The 23,699-nt window shown below is 43.4% G+C and overlaps 1 protein-coding gene across 8 annotated transcripts in view; it reads right to left on the bottom strand.

Moving 5' to 3' along the window:
- Positions 1 to 23,699, bottom strand: part of cbfa2t3 (CBFA2/RUNX1 partner transcriptional co-repressor 3) — a 49,026-nt gene that overhangs the window by 8,279 nt on the left and 17,048 nt on the right. For 3 of the 8 annotated variants that reach the window (XM_044101166.1, XM_044101107.1, XM_044101150.1), the window contains exons 2-10: positions 10,194 to 10,349; positions 7,689 to 7,930; positions 7,472 to 7,561; positions 6,083 to 6,264; positions 4,489 to 4,772; positions 3,023 to 3,108; positions 1,438 to 1,729; positions 896 to 964; positions 206 to 259 (exon numbers count right to left, since the gene is read on the bottom strand). In XM_044101166.1, the coding sequence (XP_043957101.1) occupies positions 206 to 259; positions 896 to 964; positions 1,438 to 1,729; positions 3,023 to 3,108; positions 4,489 to 4,772; positions 6,083 to 6,264; positions 7,472 to 7,561; positions 7,689 to 7,930; positions 10,194 to 10,323 (1,429 nt within the window). In that variant the 5' untranslated portion in view covers positions 10,324 to 10,349. Of the gene's footprint in view, positions 1 to 205; positions 260 to 895; positions 965 to 1,437; positions 1,730 to 3,022; positions 3,109 to 4,488; positions 4,773 to 6,082; positions 6,265 to 7,471; positions 7,562 to 7,688; positions 7,931 to 10,193; positions 10,350 to 10,461; positions 10,743 to 23,699 lie in introns of those variants that run through there. The other 5 variants (XM_044101126.1, XM_044101158.1, XM_044101136.1 and 2 more) reach the window with 5 other exon arrangements.

The raw sequence follows: 23,699 nt of genomic DNA, 5'->3' as shown, positions 1-23,699 counted from the left end.
CGTGTTATTACTGGCTGCTTTTTCGCACTTCAGATCCTAGATCTCAACCTCAGCCAGACCAAAGACGATGTCTTTGGTTTTAATTAAAAGCAAAAAGAGTGCCGCAGCTCAGCGAGACAAAATTACCTGGCTGCAGAGCCGGAGGCGACACATAGGCACACAAACACCGAGAGGTGAGATGCTGGGAGTAAGATGTGCTACTCACCCTGCTTGTTTTGGAGGTGCTTTAGAGCTGGGGAAAGCGGCATGCTTGTAGTACCTGTATGAAAAACAACTGCAATTAAAAGAGCCTTTCCTGCCGGTGAAAATGCAGCACAGTATTTTTGCCGACAGCAGCAGCATCTTTTCCTCCGCAGGGTATTGGAGTATGAGTGCAACTTAATAGTGCTGGGACCGAGGTGGAATCGGGGCCGAACCGGATGACTCCTGGGATCGGCTCCGTCTAAAATACAAGGAGCCCATGCAGAGCAGTACTTTCAGCTGCTTCTATTTGGCTACAGAAGGACCCAGAAAAAAATAATCAAGGGTTTGTATGTTTAAGCTGTTTGTTTTTGACTTACATAAGTCAGGAATGTAGGGGCAGATTTGGATGAGGGAGACCAGGTAGGTTCCACCCTGCGCTGTGCTGCGCTGGTACGACCCGACAAAGCCTCGGTGTCTGCATTTTCACTGCAGCTTTAACTGCAGTGGCCTTTCATAGTGGTGACAAATGGAGAGCGTTTAGCCTAAATGATACAGAGGGCCTGCAAGCCTCCAGCCTCATGGACCTGCAGCCACAAGGCCTCTGCTCTGCCTGTGTTGGTAGCCATGAAGAGTGATGGTGCGTGTTTTGTTAGCCTGTGTCGGGGGATTGGTCGTGAAGATGGCAGGACGGAGGAAGATGGTCCATTCTTACCGGCTTTCCTCCAGATTTCTTCAGGCAGGTATCCTGAGGGAGGCCGGTGCAAGAAGTCTCTGTGGATCTCTGAAACACAAACACAGCCACCCAATCAGCAACGCAAAGCATACAAAGAAAATGCATGAAAACACATCCATCTACTTATAGTTTGCACATCTGTTTCTGGGACAAAAACAAATCATGTGCATCAACATTTGGAGATGAGCTGACGAATACCTTTTTAAAAATTTTTTTTTTTTTACTTGTTCAAGGACAGAATACATTTCCAGGGGTTACAAATGAACACAAACTACAAATGTGCACAAGGATGCTGTTAACATAAGAGTGCAATCAGTTAGTTAAAAATCCAGCATGCTGCAGGTGGATTTGTATTGCCTCACAGTGTGAGCTCCAATTTGCAAATGTGCTGAAAAATATGATCTTCTAACTGACTTTTTGAGTCTGAATTAGCGCATTAAAGCATTTCAGCGTCTCCAATGAGCCCTACCTTGCTGTGAGTGTTTTGCTTTGCCAAACATACCCTGAGAGTGTTTGTCTACCTGTCTGTCTGCCTGTCTGCCTTTCAGCAGCCGAGGAAGTTCCTATGGGCAGTGACTCGCTGCTGCTAGCTGTGTTGGAGGAGGAGTTGTGGTGAGGAGTAGGAGGAGGAGGAAGAGTAGGAGGAGGAGGGAGGCAGTGCTGTCCGTTGCTCCCACCTTTTTTCATCTCCTCTACGTCGCTGTAGCGGCGGATCCAGTGATTCATCTCCTCACGATCGGCCTCCTGGCAGCGGCGCAGCACCGTCAAGGAGCGGCGAGTCTTCTCTACCATGTCCATGATGCAGTTAAGGAGCTGCAAAGGCAAACATAGAAGAGATGTCAGCTACAATATGCAATTTATGTTCTTTCAGGTGTTACTGCTCATCCAATTTTTCCAAAATTGAAAAGCAGTGATTTAGAATGAGAGCTGATGTCCAGATTTAAGGCAGTCTAGACGTCAGGTTAGAGGCTCGGTCCTCTAATCTGCACAAGACCAAACCAATGGAAGACCATTTTCAACACCATTGCTGTTAAAATAATAATTTTTGCAGTTAGACGTTTTCTAGTTATATTTTTAAAAATAAACAAACAAAAAAAACAATGTTGCAGCTTTAGTTCCCAATCATCTCGAGAAAAAATGCAGAGATAGGAATGAGACCAAGACCAAGACTTAGTCCTGAAAATGTGGTCTTACTGCTGGTTGGCTCCTATAACACTAATCAGAACTTAGTCAAACAGAAAGTGCATTATCTTAATTAATCTCTAACAGCACATCATACATCAACCAGGCAGCTTGTGTGTTATTATCTGTCTATCTAGTCACTGACTGTGTCCCCGTTGGTGAATTTCAGTGTCTGAGAGAATTACAACAATGATATTGTAACAGCTGGGCTGTTGATGAGAACTTCGAGCTGATTCCTTCCCCCGCTCGGCGCTGTTCCCTGCCAACTCAACAGATTTCCTGTCGTTTTTCCCTCTGTTGTAAACTGTGTCACTTTTCTTTTTTTTTTTCAAAGTGCCCTGTCTTTTCAGGCTCAGCAAGATCTGCTAAATAGGTCTAGCATAGTTGACATTCAATCCATCTCATTATTCCCATTCTCCTCTCCTCTCTCTCTCTCTCTGTCTCACCCCCCATCCCCTCTGAGTTGGCTATATTTATTTCAGTGAAGTGTTTCTAATTTGGCAGGGGTCCAGGCCTGGCCGGTTCCCTCCACGACTGCAGCTCTTGTCTCAGCTGCTCTACCCAGCTGGAGCTGCTCTCTGCTGGGTCCTCAGCTCCATCTGGGGTCCTGTTTCTAACTAACGGACTATGTGTCTGGGTTTCTAATGTGCACCGCTTTCTCTTTGTGGAGTTTGGTGCTAGGAATCCGGGAAGGTATCCGCCAATTGTGAATTTGCCGCACTGACGCAGACCTCTGTCAGCTGCTAACTCAGGTGGGACGGCGGCTGCTCTGTCTGTCGACAGTTCCTGTTGATGTCATCCCCTCGCCATACTTAGATTGCTTTAATGCTAACTTTAATCGCTTGCTGACTGCTGTGGTTTCCCTACCCATTTATTGCCAGTGAAGGAAAGAGGTTGGTTGGGAGTAAGAAGGCTAATACATACATTATCGAGATGTTTCCATTCTTCTGCCCATTCTCGGTCTGTAAGACGGTGATCGATCACCTCCTCTTGGCGAGCTCCATGCACCGCTGCAACAGGACATCTCCGTTATACTTGCTGTACAATTCCGGCTTCGCACAATAGTAACTGTTCATATGCTGCATTAACAAGATATTTTATTTTAATAAGACAATTCAAAAGCTGGTGTTAAATTTGGTTGTTTAGCTCTTTAACCAAAACTTGAAATTCAGACTATTAGGCAATTAGATATTAGATATAACCGATACAAAATGATTTGTGTAGTCTGTACAATACAATACAGTTGCTATTACTGACGTAGACAAATTGTAGAAGTTAAGGCAGACAAGTACGGGGATTTCTAAATGCTGCTGTAGGTGGAAAAAAATATCCAGAAGACAGAAATTGTAAATAAGAAAATGTGTCAAGCCAGAAAAACCACTAACAGCAGATGAGCATGTGGAAACTGGAAAACATTAAAGACCTACAGAAAATATGCCAAGTTTTCACCTACTAGACATGTACAAATGAACTTGCTGATGAAGCAAAATACAACTGAGTTGAATTTTTAGAGGTTCAACAAAAAATAAAATATAAAATAAAACACTACGTGTTATGCCAGGCTGCCAGTAACAAGCTCAACAAGTTTCGTATGTAGAAACTTGTTGAAATTAGTTTTTTGAAACATGCTTTTGTGTCATCTGCTATATGTTTGAGGTCCTTTTAATGCCTAACTGATTAACAAGTCATAGGAATTAACATAAAACACATTATCCTCAAAATCATAAACAACTGATAACAGACTACAAGAAAATATGATTACTTTGAAGTAAAGTCTAAAAGAAATTAGGTAAAGAAGTTTTTTACCTGCCTACAGTCAAAGTACATGTTTGGCCAATTCCAGTGTTTTAATATGTAGGAAATAATCTGGTCTCTACTGTGCTAAACACAGTGTTGTTATTAAACACACTTTAATAAGTGTTGTTACTTATTAAAAAGACAAAATGTAGAAATATAGAAAAACTAAATTCAAACAAAATTTAAACTTGTTTTCACAACTTTTACCAGTATTCAATTTCAATATGAATACAACATCAATTTCTTAATTTACGTGGTGAAACCTATAATAATTTACACTTTCTAAACAAATTGTTTTGCTTTTTAGCATTTCTTCTTTGTAATTAAGAAGAACCACCTCCAGTCTAATGACTAAGTAGTAAAACAATGTCAAAAAGAATGACTCTCCTTCCCTATTAAAAAAGCAGATGATCAGCGTAAAAGGGCATGTATGGCTTGGGTCCTTTATACAGACCCACCACCACGAGGATTATCCAACTTGTCCGACAACTGGCCTTTGTCCTACTCCCGAACTCCACCACCGTTAACACAAGCTCCTTATGTCTCAATCACCTAAATGGAAACCAGAAACTCCATGTATGTGAACGTCCTACCTGTCTGCCGGTGTCTGTCTCGAGAGTCTCTGTGTTCGCTGTGTCTGAACGCATCCCTGTACTGGTGCGCCAGGGCCATGTCTTCTAGGCGGTAGTGCTGGGGTCCCACTTGGGGGTTGGGCGGATGGGGCAGACCGTTGGGTGGGTGCGTTGGTAGGCCGTTGGGAGGCGGGTGAGCTGGGAGCCCCGTGCTGGGGCTGAAGCGTTGGCTGGGGCTGATAGTGCAGGGCCGCTTTGCCAGGTGCTCCGGATGCAAGCCGTCTCTGTCTGAGCTGTCTTTGGTCCTAAGCAGACAGACACAGACACAAGTTGAACTTTGCATCATTATTTTTACAGAAAACCCCCAGAATGTAGGAAGTTCACTTTGAGTGAAAAGAAGAAAATAAAAACAGTCGATGTGTGTCACAGATTACAGCCTTGAGTAGAAGTTGGAGAAGCTCAAACAAGGAATACAAACATGTTTTCTTTTAAGTCCAACAACTCCCATATGGTGTCCGCCAACACACATGCCCATGCGCACGCACGCCAGCACACGCCCACGCACACACACACCTATAGAGCTGCTTGTTGTAGTACAGTATGGCTTCTCTAAAGCTTGTTGGACAGATGTACGCCATATGTATCTAACAGAACCAAGTCCAACTGTACACCCTGCATCCCATGCTCTTAATCTGAATATCCCTCTGCCAACTCTTCGACTGCAAGTGTCCCTCGCCCCCACCCTGTACTCAGGCTTAAGGGGCTGTGGGGGTTGAAAGCTGTGTATTTGACAGATGTTTGGTCGGACTTGTATACGCGTGTATGCTAGGAAGGAGTGTGTGGTTTTGAACCATCTGGTCAGTTTAAATGTGAGCATTGATATTAATCTGTTTAGCTGGAATGGCAATAGCCGGGCATTCGGATGAAAATCACTCTTTACAATCATGGGGATAAAAAGTGAATAAATGCAACGCGGCTGCCCACATGCAGACACAGATGACATTTCATGCATGTACGCGCACTGCTCGTGCATGTGTTTGGCTGCGGTCGCTAACAAATGAGAGGAACAGCTGGAAAAATGTTGCCTTCATGCCCTTCCTCCCCCTCTACTTTGCACGCGGTACATAAGCCAGAGGTCGGGAGGCGGAGGTGTGCAGATTACAGCGGGATTGCACATCCAGCTTTCAACCCCTTGTTCTGGTCTATCCAAAACCGCCAGCCACCGACTTCCCAACACCCTCGCGCAGCACGTCACCATCTGGGCACATCTTTGACATATGGAGGGCTGCTGGGGAATAACAGACCAGGCAGAGAAGTGAAAACAGTGACCAGAAAAGCAGGGCAGTCCTGAGTCAGTCTTGTTTGTATTTTATTGAGTTTAACACAACTGTCTTATTTGCTTCCTGCTTCTCAGAGCTCTCTCTCTATTTTGCCTCTTTCCGTACTCTGTATTTATCCTCCTCCTCCTCCCCAGACAGCTGGCAAAGTCAGGCTGGCATTACGACTGTCCAGACTTCTGCCTCTTTCTCAGAGGATTTATCACTTCCTCCCGCTTGGTATTCAGACAAAAACACGAATGCACTAAGATGGTGCATTCAGGCCCCTAAAGTCTCACCTGTCAGGAGTCCTTCTCTTGCCGTGCTCGTTCATCTCCAGCATGATCTCCGAGGAGTCGAGAGGCGAGCTAGCATTGGCGTCCAGGAGGAGCTGCTCATGCTGAGCCAGATACTGGGCTGGAGTCTGTTTGGCCAGTCTGGCACAGTGGAGCAATTCTCTCTGCAGCAGGGGCAGGTTTGCCTTTAGTGGTTAAAAGAGGAAAGACAGGCATCTCTGCTTAGGCAAGTCGGACGTTGCAGGAAAGATATAATAGATTTAATCAAATAACCTTTAGAGAAAAGTTAAGTGGACAAGAAGAGAAACTAAAACCTTTGGTGGAACATTAGGTTTATGGGGTCAGGGGCGAGGTTGATGCCAGATTAAGCTAAGGAGGGAGTAAAAAGAGAGAGAGTGATAGATGAAGAGACAGGATGAGATAAGACAGGTACCCTGACACATTCCTCCACCATGTGCCTCGCTCTCTTCGGGTTGTGCTGTTGTGTGTGTTGCGTCTGTGTGTGGGGGGGTTATGTGTGAACGTGTGTGTAACAGCGCTGTCAAACAGTTCTCTCAGACCTGTCGGCTTGATATAACACAGCCATCGCTGCGATATCCCAGATGTGAAGGATCATCGCACGGCAGGAGGTCCAACACTTTCACACACACTTTCACACCTTTTTTTTTAAAGATGTATTTACATCCTACCAGCGATGGCTACAAGTGATGGATTCCTTATATAGATTCACTGCTTATTTATAGGTTTTAATTAGGCCAGAGTTTCATTTACGGTGCCCTGCTGGTGGGCTTTGTTGGAGGTGGGTCCTCAAATGAAGTTCTGCTCTGGGCTGTCTCTGCAGTGAGTGAGGTACCAGGATTCTTTTTGCATAGGGACCTATTTCTTACATACACACACACATATATGTATGTGTATATATATATATATATATATATCAATTAACATGTCCAAGGCCAGATAAGACGATGGCAAAGTTACGATGGAAAAAGTAAAAATCAAAATAAAAGTTTTGTGGCGTTCTCCTTAGATTATTGCATGTAGAGTAGTTCAAATTGCCCGTATCAAAAATGGCAACGTGCTAAAAATATGGCGTGTCAGCTGCAATGACAGCTACTGCTCCGTTAAGAAAACAGTAACAAGGTAAATGACTACTGAAAGTGATGAAGTGAAAACATATTCAGTGTAGAATTTGACTGAAATGCAAGAAAACGATGTGGAGCTCCTCGTCAATACTGATTGAAAAATGTGCTCCTGCTGTTTGTTAGTTGCTAGTTCCTCTTTCAGATTTCACTTGGCTTCTTTCTTTCATGAAAGCATACCTTTCATACCTTCATTAAATCAGTACTTATATTCAACACTTGTCACATAAACTAATGATTGATTATATTTTACCTTTAAGAAAGGAATGACAAAAGGCCTCAGTGGGAAGTTAGTGGCCTCGTGAAGTTTGGAGTGAAACTCTTCAATGGTGAGAGTGGAGTTCTGTTTAAAGCAGAAGTGATAGAAACATTAACCTCAGTTACGATTTTCCACAGCACATTTACTGACATGATAATCGAAGCAATAAAGGAACATTGGGCTGCAATGAACAGATGTTTACATAACCTACCACCAGTCCTAACACAAGGCTGCGCACTCTCTCCCCGATCTCGGGGGATATGTCGTTGCCGAACTGCTGCAGTGTGGTCAGGAAGCGCTTTAGTTTGCAGAGTTGTCGGGCGCCACAAGCCGGCGGAAGCTGTTGGTTAGACAGGGAGGCCGTCGAGGACATCGCCGGCCCGTTACTGAAGCCATTGGGAGTCGAAGGAGCACCGTTTAGCGAGGTAGGAGAGTGGCTGCTCCCGTTCAGCACTGCAAAAAAAAAAAAACACACATGGGGGTGAATTACAGTTGCCTGTATGGGGAGTCTGATAGATGTGATGACAGCTGAAGTAATTAAATCAGTCTTATACAAGGCCACATGACACTTGATGCTTAAAACAACCACAGGGATGCAACTTTCTACTACCTTTCCTCGAGCTGCATGTGTGTTTGTAGGAACTTCAGCTGTCTCACAAGTGCTACCATTTGACCCCTTCCAGCCCTTCCATCGGCCCCTGTATTCCATCCTGCTCTTCACTCACTCAGTAGGGCGCAACTATAAGAGGAACTTGTTAAAGAGGTGCCAAAAATAGTCCAGTGGGCTGTATTACTTTTATTCCAGTAGCAGGTGTGTTGCTAAATCAGGTCCTGCACATGTCCACCAGCTGAAAGTAGATTTGCAGCTTTGGGGATCAGAATAGTCACACAGCATTCGTACACATATATGATCACGCACATTCACCTCTTAATGCAAGCCCAAACAAACTCCTAAATACCCTGGGAGCAAGCCTGACCTCTTCCCCTCAAACGCCGCTCTTCAATCTGTCACCATTTCTATGTGCTTTTGTATGCGTATTGGATTATAGAATGATTGTATGTCGCATGCTTGTTGTTTTTTTTCCATGAAATCTCATGTAACTAGGCTTGAACCATGACTCATTTCATAACAGCAGCATGGTAAGCATCATTTCATTTCTGCTGCAGCATCGCTTTGAAATGCACCTCGTCACCTGGTCCTTGCTCTGGAAGAAGCAGAGTCTTTAACCTTCAGCTGTTCCCCGTTCTTGTGGTTCTTCTCAGGCATGCTTGTTGCTCTAATCCATGGGTTGAAGGCCTGAACACATATGGACTAACCCATGTGATCCCAGCACTTGTGTTCTGGTTTTAGATGAGGAAGAGTCGTAAGGAGAGAGCCATGCTGCTGACCGCCAGCCGCAACAGGTGAAACAACACGGCCTGACGTTGCTATATAGGGAAGAAAGAACGCCTGATGTCCCTTGTACCAACCCGCCGCCTGACCAGCTGGTAAACAATGCACACCAAAAGACACTTGTCCCGCCAGGAAAGGCATCATTTCCACCAAAAGTTAGACAAATGCCATGAGAGACACACCTGAGACACAAGTGACCAAAACACTGGCTCACTAGAACTGGGAAGGAACAAATATTTTGGATTCCTTTCGCTCAATGCAGATGCACAACCATCAAACTAGGTAAAAGGAAAAGCAGTAGAGTTGATTGTACGTGACATCTTTCAAGCAACAGAAACTTAACACGTTTAGTATCACTGACTGATTTGTTTCATAATCTGGTTAAAATGGTCGGTACTGGTTCGTAAAATACAGCAAGAAATTTAAAACAGGGCAAATACTACGACACCTTTCTACACCAAAGAAATGTGTTATAGTATTTTTCGACATAAATATAGTAATAGATATATTTGACAACTTATGGAGAGATGAATACATATAACATGCTTACATCTGACTCTCTATTAAATCAATTTGTGTGATATTTTGGGAAATATTTGAAATAACACACCACTTCCATTACTGGTTGGTTTATTTGAACCAAATGGCTTTCATGCAGCATCATGCAGTTTGATCCACTGATCAAATCTTACTTGTACAATTGACTCATAGAACCACATTATATCTTACAGTATATTATAAGCAGATTTTAGATAAAAACATGCGAAAGAGCCCAGAGAGGTTTGGTGGTACGATATGATGCTTGGATGAAATCTCGACTGAATGTCAATACCTTTTCATTCCCGATATAATTTGGTAGAAAATGATAAAACAAACTGAATAAGTACAAATAAGCAGAAGCAACAATGACAAGAGAACCATGCAAACAACTCAAAGCAGGATCCAAACTTTAAAAATGCTGTTTGTAACAGTTTGTAAAGTCTTAATTTCATGTTTTTGGTTGGTTGTTTTCTGGTTTCAATATCTTTTCCAAAATGTACTCTTAGTTTAATCATTTTTAAATTATTGTCAGTCCTACAGGGTTTGATGTTTCGTCCCCAGTGAGCTGCCTGCTCTCTGATATATCACCTGTCTCTGTTTTTCTCTGACATCTGCCTGTTTTAAGGGCCGCCTGGCTTTTCAAGAAAACATCCATCTAACGGAACATAAAATAACTCTGGATTAAGCATCATTCAGCCAAATAATTTACAGCACAACAAGGATGGATCACTGGATACAATTTGTAGTAACAACTACGCATCGTTGTACACAAGGGACTCTTACTTGATTTACTGGTGGCCGGTGTGAATGAGGCGTTGCGACTTGTTGCTTGACTCACAGCCGGGGGTGGAGGAGGCATGGTAGGTGGGGTGGACCTGGGCTGGGTTTTCACATCCGCAGGTGAATCTGGCATTGTTCCAGCCTTCTGCACTCTGCTACCTGCCACATGGAAGAAGAAAAACACATAAACAGGTTAAAAATGGAGCTCCGATTTTATAAAACCAGAATCTGTGCTGGGAGGAGACAGCTGGTTAAAGAGGAGAGCACTGACATTTTCACCTGCGAGCCATCGATTGTTTCCTTAAACCAAAAAGCCTCATGCAAAGAGCTAAAGGAGATCAATGCGGAGAGTGGAAATGGATCCAAACTTGTATTGTCTTTCTTGTAGGAGATTCATGGGGCCTGAGAGACCCACAGTAACACCTGCTCTCCCTCTCAGCTGCTGCTAACTGAGATCAGCGCTCCTCGCTGCCCCCCTTTTCCCTCACGCTCTCTCCTTCACACATACACAATCCATGTAGCAATGACATCCCAATCAGTGCACCCCACTAACCCCACCCCACAAGTACCCCACTGTAACCTCCAACCCCCAGACACACACACACATACACACCGCCTGTCCCTTCTCGTTCCCATGCCTAGACAGCCGGCTTGACAGCCAGTGACAAGTGCAGCTGGATCTGCTGCTGTCCATCACTGAGACTGGCTTTCAGCAGAGTTCTGTCTTGCTACCAGAGGCTTCTCTGTCTCCTGCCAGACATACTGCCAGGACCAAACAAGGCAAGGCCAAGCTCTGCAGCATGAAGGCGGAGGACATTTTCTCCGCTCTGACAGCGGAGAAAATGCAATACAAGGTGGCCCTGCTGCAGCCACCAGCGCCTGTCAGGCTCCTGCATTGGGTATGATTCTATGCAGCTTGTAGAAAATCACTGTCAAGCACAACACAGCATGCATGAACTTAAACTCAATCTGCATCTATCTATGGAGCGTTGACTAGTCTTGATGTTTGTGTCCACCTGTCGGTGCAGCTGCTGGAACCAGATCCTCCTGCATTGCAAACCTGAGCACAGAGTGTGATGACTTTTTCAGCCCCTTGAGAATGATGGAAAGCTGGTTATGACTCTGCTCCGTATGCAGAAAAACCAATGGAATAAAGTACTTTTTTAACTATGCACCGGATGGATCAGGACATACATGGGTAGTTTGCTCACAATAAATGCTGCATATATTTACTAAATGAATATAAACATGTATCATAAAAACTTGTGCAGGGAAGTCATTATTCTAACTTATAAAAACAGATGTGAGCACAGAGTAGACTTAATGGTCCATTTGATGATTCTTCTGCTGAGACACTGTGAGTGAACGCATAAATTTTAAATGCAATTTGTATTTTATTTTGTTTTTGTCTCTGTGGTAAGGCAATATCTGTCAAAATAGCGCAAATAATGTCAAACATTGTTCTTTCTTCCTTCTTCTGGACATGCATTATATGTGACTCAATGGACATCTGTTTTTAACATAATTTTAACTGTCTACCATGTGAAAAAATGATGGAAAACCCACAATTTGTTATTGAGAACCTGATTATAGGATCAACAAAATGTTTTATCCTTACATTAGTAAATAAGTTAGATAGTGCAAAAAAAAAAATCTTACTAAAATTGATGTTGTCAAAATCCATTTTTGCAATTTCACAAAAAGCTGGAAAAAATCTATTGTTTGCATATACAGAATCTAATTAATAAAGCATTTTATTTCTCATTTGTTACGGCTCCTGATATTTCTCAATTTGTTATTCATGGAAGATTAAAAGCAGAAATATGAGATGATATTGTCGGAAAACTAATCAATGGCATATATCAGTAAACCAAGCCAAACTGTTTACATACATTGAATTACCTCATTGTTTTCTATATTTTGCGTTATTGATGATATCACCTTGTGTAGTACAAAATAAAATTATAACCATTTGATTTATGTTCAGTACTTAATTTCTTCCCTTTTTGGAGACATACATGCAAAAAATTTAAAACCTGAAACTCGGGACAACACTAAGAGACGGTTGATCATTTTCTCGCTGCCTTCTCTACCACAGGACAAAAAATTAATTTTCCTTTCATATTTTCAAAATGTCACAATCCACATTCGAAAACATCATATAAATGAAAGCATCTGTCATCATTGTCCTCTTTGTTGCTTCAGAGATAATCTCTTGAACCTCTACAAATAAAAGGAGAACCTAAACCCGGCATCAATACTGTTGAGGTAAATGACCTAAAGAGTCCTGACCTTTATGCTGTTTAAATCCTGCGTGTATATATTCCTGTACGAATGTATCCGCTACCATTAAATCACCACATCGCACAATTTGTTTTTCATTTCATGTGTTTCTCTAAAACACCCCCCACCGCCACCGTGTCAGTTGGCCTCAGCTCGCAGTAAGCCTATTTCTGAGAGCTTCGCGTAGCAGCATTCAACAGCTGGTGTCTGTATTTAAAGAGCGCCACACTGGAGTATGTTGTACGAGGGCCATTGACACAGTGATCCACAAGAACACGAGGGGTGCTCGGCTGTTTGGCCCATGCCAGACGCTCTCAACATAAACACGCAAAACAGAGGCAGACTTGGGGCAGCTGCCATAAATAGATGCAACCATTCTTCAATACAGGGTTACATGCAAAAGCAGACATCCAAGTTGGTAGATTTGTCACACCTTCAGTGGTTTTCTTGTGTTTGCAAAGTCAGATTGTGATACCTGTGCCCATGGTTGTTATTTTGAATACATACAGTTATACTTGATGAACAAATGATGAGGAGAAAGGAAAGGAAAAGAAATAGGAAAGGAAAGGATAAGGGGACCATCCTGTCTGTCTGCCCCCACCACGGGATTATGGACAGCTGTTTAATCTGACTAGCTCCAGAGACAGGACACATGCACATCATGCTCTGGATTTTACTTTTAATACATTAGGAAGTCTGCTCGGTCTGAAACCCCATCTGTGACCACCTGTGATTCCACCGTGCTTTGTGCTGAAGAACAAAAGCCGAACACCAAAAAGAGGAGAAGCGAATCACCTGCAGAAGTTGACCTGTTTTGGAGGTTCAGGTGTAGCGTTTCGAACACGTACGTCTGAAAGGAGCCACTTTGAAACCAATGCAGGCGAAAATAGATCCACTCAATTCTACTGCCATCTGTCCTAAATACTCCTGCATATTAGGCTGAAAATAAACCAGCGTCGTACAATCATTACCTACCTTGCTGCTGCTGCTGCTGCCTGTGCTTGTTTGTCTGTGTTTCTCAGACTCTGAGAACAGCTGTATGTCTGTACGGTTTGACGTAATCGGGGCTAAAAGATTGCTCACCAAAGAAGCAGTCTGCAGTCTGCGTTCTAAAAATGTTCTCTGTCTTCTGCTCTCCCCTTGTGCCATGATGAAACGAGATGAAAAACAATTCACTGCAAGAGGCATTAAACCGCAGAGAGCACGCCGAACAACTGGATGCGTGCAGTTCGGTGGGTTCTTCAAACTTTCTGAAGTCCTTCTGGAATCTCATTAAAGATTTAAGGACACATTAATGCTCATTGGAGCGCCATCAATAAACATATGCGTACAAATTGTTTTACATCAGACTGCCCTTCTGAGGATGGATTTAAACTCGTTTTACGTCTCATTTTGTGTGTGGACTCAATGCAATGTATGTGTGTGCATGCCCATATGCATTTCCACTGAAAATCCAGCTGCAGCTTATTAGCTCTGGCTAACCGCTGCAGAACAGTTCCCTTAAAACCCCCTCGCCTATTCAATCTCTTGTACTCCACAGAGACTCCGTCGGTGACCACATAGGCCTAAAACTCCCTGTCTCTCTCTCTCTCTCTTTCTCTCTCTGTCTCTTGCTCCCGCCCTCCCACTGTAATTCCCCCAGTCTCCAGGAATGCTGTTGTTTTTAATTTCTCCCAGCTGCTCTGGCTGGCTGCCCAGCCGCCTGCCTTTCCACATCTGTTCCCTATCAGGCCGCTGTGGAGTCCACACAAACAGAGAATAAGCCCCCCTGCCATCCCCCCTAAGGTCTTTATATCAAAACATTTTGGGATTGTAGCTCTGTCCCTTGGACATGAGAATTATGGGTGCAGAACCTCCCACTTTTTCTTACAGGCAGAAAATGAAATTTTTAGGAAAAACAATACAGTTGGCCCAGAACCAAAACACCATCTGACAGCTACAAAGAGCAAAAACAAGCATGCTTTCTACATCTGCCAATGAGCTTTGTGTTTTAAAACATGCCTGCTATCTGACAGCGTTTGGATTCTATCACAGGTGAGTTGGGAATGTGTTTATATCCTTTCATATGTCTGCACAGGAAGCCACTCTTGCAGCAAGATCGCAGACGCTGGTTCATCTTGTGCTGATTTGGAGTTCGGAGTCTTTACAGCCCTCACTAATAACAGGGTGGGAGACAGACCAGTACTTGCGCATGCTTTTAGACGTTTGTCTGTGTAAGTTAATGCATTTCAGCTACTTCACTCCAATCTCTAAAACAGGCTGTTCCTGTGGTGGAAAATCAAATTTTTTTTGCTCATAAAACATACAAAAAAAATTATAAATAAATAAAAAACCTTACAAGTCTACAAAATGCTCGTGCTTTTGTTGAGGACTCAAACACAGACATTTTCCCGTGTTACTTAAGAATTGCTGTGACAGTACACAGAGCCGGCTGAACAAACACAATGAGCACAAAACAACGCTGGGGAATGGGAGGACTGGGGTTGCAGGGTTGTGTGCGTGTCCGTGTGCGTGTCCGTGTGCGTGTGTGTGTGTGGGGGGGTCATCTGTTCTTCCCACTAAGCACTGAAAAAAAACCATCCTGTCTTTGATCAGATTACAGCAATCAAATCACCGAGAGGTCACCAGCTTTTTCAAGTCAAAAGTATCCAGATCTTCTTTTATTGGTTAAGCTGGCAAGAAAGGCTGGACTACCTTGAAGACAAGCGGGGAGGGAATGATGAATCAAAGGCAATTTATCCAGGGCCAGAGGTGCTAAGGTTAGAGGAGTTGTATTTCTGTCTCACCAAGCTGCAGGGATTCTGTCATACCGAGCTTATATCTGCGAGAGCTGTTGATGTAATTGTATTGAAGTTCTAGCGACCATCTGTTCTCCTTTGGGAGGGCCTGGCTCCTCTTGTCGGCAGTGAAGTGGTTATGTGCAGCATATCACTGCTGCCGACGTGCTCACGGAGAAAAAACTTCCTTTTCAGATTTTCCCAACGGCTGTTAATAAAATCCAGATGCTAGACTGGAGCTGTTTCTGCCTCCCTCCCTGCCTCCCTCTCCCCTCCCTCCCTATCTTCTGTCCCTCTTCAGGTTTTCTCTTGCTCCCCCTGCGCCTCCTCTTTGCTCTCCTGTCCTACGTTGCTAATCATTTATTAGGCTCTTTTCATCTAGCTCTCCTCCCATCCCTCTCCCTCTCTCACTCCAACCATCCATCTATCCTCGCCTTCGTTTTTTTTTTTTTTTTTTTTCCTCCAGCCACAAAACCCGGAGCCATTCCTAAATAAAGGAAAGTATTTGTGACATTTGGCCGAGGCAAGCCGTGCCAAGAACAACTCCTCAACTAGCCAGACACATCTGGACTTTGTTAGGACTGCGCAGGGCACTGGTATCGACACTGGCTATTCCATCACGTGTGTGTGGACAGAAAATTCTCCATAAGCTTCCATACTGCAAGCTGGCCTGCATGCTTTCTTATGAAGCTTGTTTTTTTGTTGTTTTTTTTTCTTTTTTACACCAGGCTGAAAACTGTAATTCTCTCCAGACAAGTTTGCAGCTGCAAACCCAAAGTCTCAGTTGTACTTGTTAGTGTGTTGTTTACACTTCCCTGGCACTAATATACAGAAAATGCAGTTTAACTGCATAATAGTGCAAGAACATGACTACTAGCATGTATTCTGTGTATGCATGCAAACTACATTCGGGAGCATCCTTGCTTGTGCGTGTGTCTTAGTTCTTAATGTATCTCTGTGTGCGTGCGTGGGCGTATATGTGTGTGTGTGTGTGGCTCCAGGGTCCCTGTGTGAGAGAAGCTGAACACCTGAACATCAATAACTGTCATGCGGGCCACCTGGGACCCCACAGCCAGCTTGCACCACGGGCGCACAGCCATCACCAGCACAGCTGCCACAGAGCGGGGAGGGGGTGAGGGTAGGGACAGGCAGAGAGAGGAGGGGGGGGGGGACATATGGGGGCGGAAACAAGACAGAAACACACACACACGAGGACATTACTATGTGAGTTTGTTTGCATCTGGGATCAGAGAGACAGACAGACGTAAGAGAAAAGTAGAATTGTAGCTTCTGCTCTGGATGATGGAAAAAAACTCTCCTTTGTTCCCACTCATTTACATCCTCTCCTCTTAATCTTGTCAGCTGTGAGTCTAATTTTGCCAGCTGAGAGCTCAGCCTCAGGCTGTCGTAAACTAACATTTGATCAGACTTTCTGTTCTCCGTTTCTTCTCCGATGAGCTCCATCAGTAGAGACATGCATCATCTTACCATCTAGCGCGGTGTTCATAGAGTGGGGTGTGAGACAGTTGTGTAAAAGTGTCTAGGTTCTGGGCCACATGGCGAAACTTGTTGAATAATGTAAAGGTATGTGAGGTAATAATGGTTGAAGAAGCAGAAATCCACCCAGGGAGAAGGTGTTAGGGAAAAAGCTCAATGATTTTCGTTCAATAATCTGACAGTAAGACATTTTTTTTTAGCATTAATTTTGATAAATGTGAAAATAAAAAAGGTTTGATAACCTATTCTTACAAGTGATGCACTACTGATACAATCAAGTTATAATGTAACTAACAAAACTGGTGTCATAATTTACATACAGTTTCTTGGTAGTTAATTAAATTCCCATCAGTTTAAAAGTTAGTACAATTATGAAGACCAGGTAATGTCTAAAATAAAAGTTGTTTAGTTGAAACTGTAATATTTTTAAAAAAATCTGTTCTTGCATTTTCTCTGACAAAAACAGCTAAGATGTGCCACTTATGGCAATGACTGTTTAACAGCTCTAAAGTTTTGCTAGTTAGCAAGTTTGATCATAGCGTTAGCGCTGACGTTAACTGACTTACAGCTGAAATTATTGCTCCAACACAGAAACTTTCTCAGCGTGAGACATTTTAATCTTTCACTAAGCTGAAATACTAGTTCAAAATACCACCCAGATGAGTGTATCATGCTTACGGTCTTCAGCTGGACATCACACACAGCAACTAATAATTGACAGAACCAAAACACTCAGACAAATTATGTTACAAAAAAAAAATATTCAAACTTGTTGGAATGCAATTGTCTTGAACATTACATTTCAAAACTATTATACTAGGGACATTTTTATTTTAGAGTAATTGTAATATTTAACAAAAGATCCTTTTTTATGGTGTAAACTTTTTCCTAAACCTTCTGTTTTTCTGTTTTGGAAAGTCTGAACTGCTGATTGCAATTTCCATTCAAACATTTGTGTAAACAAAATTCCACTGTTTAATGGTACAAAACATTTTAACGAGAAAAATAAAAAAATAAAAAAAATTGGGACGTAAGTGTCCTTCAAAGTGGTAGTAGCTCTAAATCAACAAGAAATTTAGAAATTTTATCTATTTATCAAGGAATCTTTTAATCCATACACACCATAAAAATATTGTTTCATAATTGTCCAAGCATGTTTGCATTCCCACCAAACGAGTTCCCCCATCCAAACACCTGCAGCCTGAGCCAACGCCTATTAGCTCATCAGGCTTTTAATTACTCTGTTAATTGCACACAGGCAGCATGAAGGGCAGCCTGGGAATAGGGTAAGGGGAGCCTCCTGAGGACCCAGCCTGACAAGCCTGACAAACAAAGAGGAGTTTCTATTTTTTTTTTTTTCTGCCAGCAGCCACAACAGTGCCGTTCTGGAGGCTGGGAGGAGAAGACGACCGGGAGACAATAGCTGCGAGCGCCTCGTCAGCAGCACCGGGTGATTTCACCTCCTGTTCACATCGGCGGGGTCTGCAGGCCGAGGCTGTGGGCTGAGTGAGGAAGGATGGTGGGGGATAGATGAGACAGATAGACTGAAGGAAAGAGAGTTGTGCTACATCTGTGAGCCACATCTGGATTACTTCGTATTGGTCACAGGAGAGGCAGGAGGCGGGGGCTGGAGGGGTGGCTGAGAGGAGCAACCGTGGGAAATGTCCCACTGTAAAGTTTTAGGGCACGGGGGCTTACTGTATTTGTGGGAGAGTTTAGAGTGGAGTGTCCACAGAGTGACCTGTCCGTCACAGAGCTCTGCTTCTAACACAAACATCCTCCAATCTGTGCAAGCTGCATTCATACGCACACGTGAAACAGTGAGGACGGCTTGAGAAACATTTTCCTGAGGGTTATATGGCTCGTATCCTTCATCCTTAGAACATGCCTGTGTTGATCTTTTCAGCGTCTCTCCCTGGCGGCAGATGTCCTCCCTCCATCCCTTCCCGGAGCGATGTTTGAGGAGGTGTGTTCAGGAAACAGTGGCCGATGCCGGCTTCCTGTGTGACAGGTGTGCCATGGAGGCCTGACAGCTGCTGTCCTGTTCTCGCTTTCCCTCCGTTTTATTCCTCTCCCCTGTTCGAGCCAGCTGCAGCGGAGAGAGCGGCTCTGTTTGTTCTTACATCACCGCCGCTGCCTGCTGATTTATGGAGCACAGAAGTCTCAGATTAGACCCTGGCAACACAAGCATCACAGCAAACGCAGCATCTTTTCATCTCGTTTCAGACCCCCGACTCTTTGCATGTTGAACCGCTTTGTGTGTCGGTAAAACCTGACACTGAGCTGTCACTAACCGCTAAGACAGGAAAACAAACAGGAGATTAGTCATTCTCCAGCTTGATGCCTTGTATTTCATTTCATTCTGTGTTAAATGTCTGCTCTGTCACTGTGGAGCTGTCAGCGCTGACAAAACTGTCTGCAGCCTGAACTGCTCCCCAGCCTGCCAGCTCTCTCATACCTCTTCATTTGGCCTGCAGGCACACCAACAAAAGTGGCTGACATTAGCCAGGCGTTGGCTGGTAGGGCGCTGTGCATCATCACACAGGATCCCATAGTTTTCCCCTACACACACACACACACACGCACACACACACACGCACACACACACCTACAAACCACTATGAAATGTGGTGGACTGCAGAGAGGAGGGGCGGGGTGTATTTAAGTGACAGGTTAGAGAGGATCCTTGACAGTTTCTCCATTTAGCCTACAGCCTGCTCATGCTGGAAGCTGCCAAAATAAATACCAGCTATTCCTCCAGGACACAATCCGACTACAGGACGCCGCCACCGCCACAAAAAAGAAACAAAAAAAAACTCCCAAGAAAAAGAGTGAGCTAGGGGAAGAAAGAGGACAACTGATGTACTAATAACATGCTGATTACACAAAATAATTGACTAGTTAACGCGGCCCACTATAATGTCACGGTCAGGGAGTTTACATTGAGCATCCTGCCACAATGAGTACCGTAAACTTATCTTTAGTGAATTTTGTTTAAATTTGCTAAATATATGGATCCACAGAGCATAAAAATGTCACCTAGAAATTGTATGGAAGTCTGAAGTCTTAAATTAAGTTAAAGGTGAGTGACAAAGAAAACATACAACTTTTTATTGATTCTTTCTGTCAAGAATAGGTAAGTTACGAATCTGTAATATCTGTATCTATTCTCCGTTTCTTCACATATTACTCCATGATATCAGGAAAACATGGTGTTCCGACACTACTGGTAAAAACTGCAGTGGCGATACTGATTATAATTAACCTCTATGTTCTGATTCTTTTTTTGCTTACAGTTCCACAATGTTCCCATGCAGCCCTACTTTGTGTGCAAAATCTGGAGTGAAAAGTGTCAAAGTCAGACTGGAGACATCTAGTAATCTGAGCTACATGTAAATAAAACACATTTAAAAGTTTAAGTATTGAAGAAGTCATTTTGGTCTTTTATCATGTATTTGATTTTTGCCTACGTTCAGAGTTCATATTGGTCATTGTTGTGAAGTTTAGACTTTGAAGATAAAAACACAGTGAAGCATACGGGTTGTGTATGACACCAGTCCAGTAAAACTCAGTTTTATTTAACTGAACCTGACCATAAGCAGAACCATTTCATGGTTCTAAAGTTGTAATTTTAGTAATAACTTGCTCATCAAAGTGACTGTCACTCTTTGACACATTCGAAAAATCTGTGACCTCTCTTTAGTACAGTCCATGTGTCTATAAGCTGTTAAAATGTTTACAGGGGCAATACATTTATGTCAAAGGATTCAGTTTGTCTGAATGTGCTTTTTATGTGTATGTGTGTGTGCGTGCGTGCATGTGCGTGTGTGTGTGTGTGTGTGGAGAGTGAGAGGAAGGAAGGCTGGAGCCGAGATTAAGGTCTGTGCGACTAACTGGTAACACAACGGCACTCAGTGGCTCAGCTTCCCATTTGAAGAGACGGAACCATCTGTGTGGCACAGGATCTGTTTCCAGGAGATAACGGCATTTTTAATTTTGCAAATAATGTAAGGAGACAAACAGAGGGAACGTGACAGACATGCCTTCCTTCCCACTCTGCGGCTGCACGCTCCACCGTATAGCAGCACTTCCTAAGATTTCCAGCGAGAGGATTTCTTTGGAGTGGTCCATGTTCAGTTTTTGTTTTGTTTTTTTTGCTTGTTTACCCCCTCGCTTGTGATAAAGGTCTCAGTTGGAGGCAAAAGGGGAAGGGAGGGATTCATTTTGCAAGTTATGGGTGGTGATATGAAGTTCCCTTTTTTGCCGTTGACCTGTCCTCTTGATTAAAACAGAATCCAGTGCTACTGTAGATTAGCCCAGCTGTTTCCTCAGTCTGACTCCGAACTGAACACACTTCCTACCGTGAAGTCGGCGGGGCGGGAGGTGAGACGGTGCAGCGAGGAGGCTGAGAAAGAGAAGGCAAAGAAGGTCGAAGGAGGGTCAGAGGTCATCAGGCATGCGGGGAAGTAAAAGGTGAGGAAAGAGAGCAGGAGGTGAATCTGGCAGAAGATGAGGAAGGGAGGAGGAGGATGTGTTTTTCTTAGCCTGCAGCGGTCAGTAGGTTATGTATTTTAAAAATTTACTTTTTAGTTTCTTCAGGATTGGTAATCTGGAGAAAACAGCAGAAATCATGACCGCGTGTGCACTGTGTTCGATCCCACACATCCTGGCAGTGAAAAGTGTAAAGAGAGAAAGAGTGATACTCCTAACACACGGTTGTGGCTCTGCTTGGCCTCCGCCCTCTGCTTGGCTCCCACGCTGAACCGTCAGCGGGCCAAGCATCCAGAGAGTGTGTTTCTCATTCCGTCAGATGTTGGGAAGCTGCCTTGCTTCTTGACTCTGGTCTCTGACATTCTCAGTCTCCCCAGAGAGGCTGGGCAGCTTTGTCGCAGTAATATCAAACACATGTGGACCAGGGCAGAGCAGACCAACATACAGCTACACACACACTTACATGGACGAGGCCCGAGGCAGCCAGAACCTTACTGCTCTTTCTCAGCAGGAGGTTACATAGCAGGATAACATTAACCACCAGGATCATCACCTCGTATATTGCCACCATATTTACATGAAACAAACAATGTTTTTGATATATCTGTACTGTAAAATCAGACTGAGAAACAGCCTGGAGCTCCAGTCCTGCTCAACAATTCATCTCCCTTTATGTAAAAAACAAAAAGAACACCAATGAAATTATAGTTAACAGCTCCAGTAAAACATAACCTATCATCAATGCTTTCCGTGGTTTTAAGAGTCCACACTCAGACCCAACTAGGAGAAAATGTTTCAACGTTCAAAGCAATTCTGTACCCAGCTTTAGGCAATCTCTCTGCAACTCCTTATTTACCAACAAAAAAACAACAGAACATATTTACGCACTGGAGATGACACTGTGTAAATGTCCTGATGTCAGCTAGTAAGATGAAAATTATTCCCAACATTCCTAATTGCCGCAAACATGAACATGCAGTTCTGTCAATCACTTTGTTTTTTCTTTATTTTGTTATTTTGTTTATTGATTGAATGTGAATGTTTGTTTCACTCGTTCAGACGATGCATACACAAGAGCAAACACACGACGTGTGCAATTATTGCACAATATTACAAAATATTGCAAGAATGGTATCAGTTGACAGACAGATGGCCTCTCCACTTCTCTATTTCTCTATTTCCCATCTGTCAATGCAATGCATACACACCTCTCCATGTGACTATTTTACAAAACACTGTTATCTGTAATGTGTGTAGGCATCTACTGCAATGAGACTTCATCCAACAGGCTAAATATCTTATTAGTATGCAAAGCAGGAGTTTCTGACACTTGGAACATAATGGCCAACATATATCGCATTCCTAACAGTTCTTCGCAATAATAACAACATTGAGCACACTGCTATTGCAATGATGATATTAATGGTGCAGTCCTAAAACACACTGTGTAACTCTTTGTCAGAACAGCACCACAGAAGTACTTACTGAAAAGTTTGAAACGTCACTAAACAAGTGAAAAGGATTTGATTGTTTTTGTACAATGAACTAGTTATTATTTCTTTCAAAAATGTGACACAAGAATTCTTTCATAATGTTTTTTTTTTTTAGGCAACAATGGCCTAATGGGATCATTCACCTCCTTTGCAATCAACCAACACCCACAGAAAAGACAGCTGAGTGAGGAAGCTGCGGCTTCGTGAGCCAATCAGAACTAGTGGGCTGCCGGAAAAACGTGTAAAAGGTGACAAATATCAAATACAAAGACCATCATATCTGTTTGTTGACTTACACAAACATATGTAAACAAAAGCGCACACAGAACAGGCCTGTTATTTTTGGCTGCTGCTTCCCTTGTTTTGCTTGTGACGGCCCAGGTGTCTGCGCTGTGCTGACCACCTGACCGGCTCGGCGCACGCTCACGCTGCCGCCCACCCAGGGCCATCTGCTCGGCTCATTAATTAGGAGGCAGCCGGTTTCACCTGCACTGCCCGCATTCAGATCACAATAATTAACCACACACAAAGCTGGGCTCAACGAGCCCACGCAATCATACGGTAAACACAAACTGAGCTGGGGTCCAGATTCTGCAGTTGTCAAAAAACAGACAGTGAAGGAGAGTCTTTTTTTTTTTCCTTTGAACAGAAACTTTAAGTTTTAAGAAAATAGCGGTGTTTTCTGTCCTTCAACACTAGATGAATCCTGAGGCGAAATCTGGCAACCCTGGCTCAACTGAATACATAACACAAATTTGTTAAGCTACAGCAGATGCTCTTCTGACATCCTCCGAAGAAAACAGGTTCCTTATCTCTGGCTGGTGGTATGTTTCCAATACATAAACACAGAAGACTGTGCACCTGTGGTAGATGGGAAGTGAATAAACACTCTGCAGGCTGGGGGTCATAATGAATGGGCTGCCTTTTAAGAGAGCTCCTCAGTGATGAAGTAGGGACATCTGCCTTTA

Source organism: Gambusia affinis, linkage group LG02, assembly GCF_019740435.1.
Source record: "Gambusia affinis linkage group LG02, SWU_Gaff_1.0, whole genome shotgun sequence".
Taxonomy (NCBI): Eukaryota; Metazoa; Chordata; class Actinopteri; order Cyprinodontiformes; family Poeciliidae; genus Gambusia; species Gambusia affinis.
Note: the sequence above shows the minus strand (reverse complement) of the source record. Positions and strands in the feature narration are given on the sequence as shown.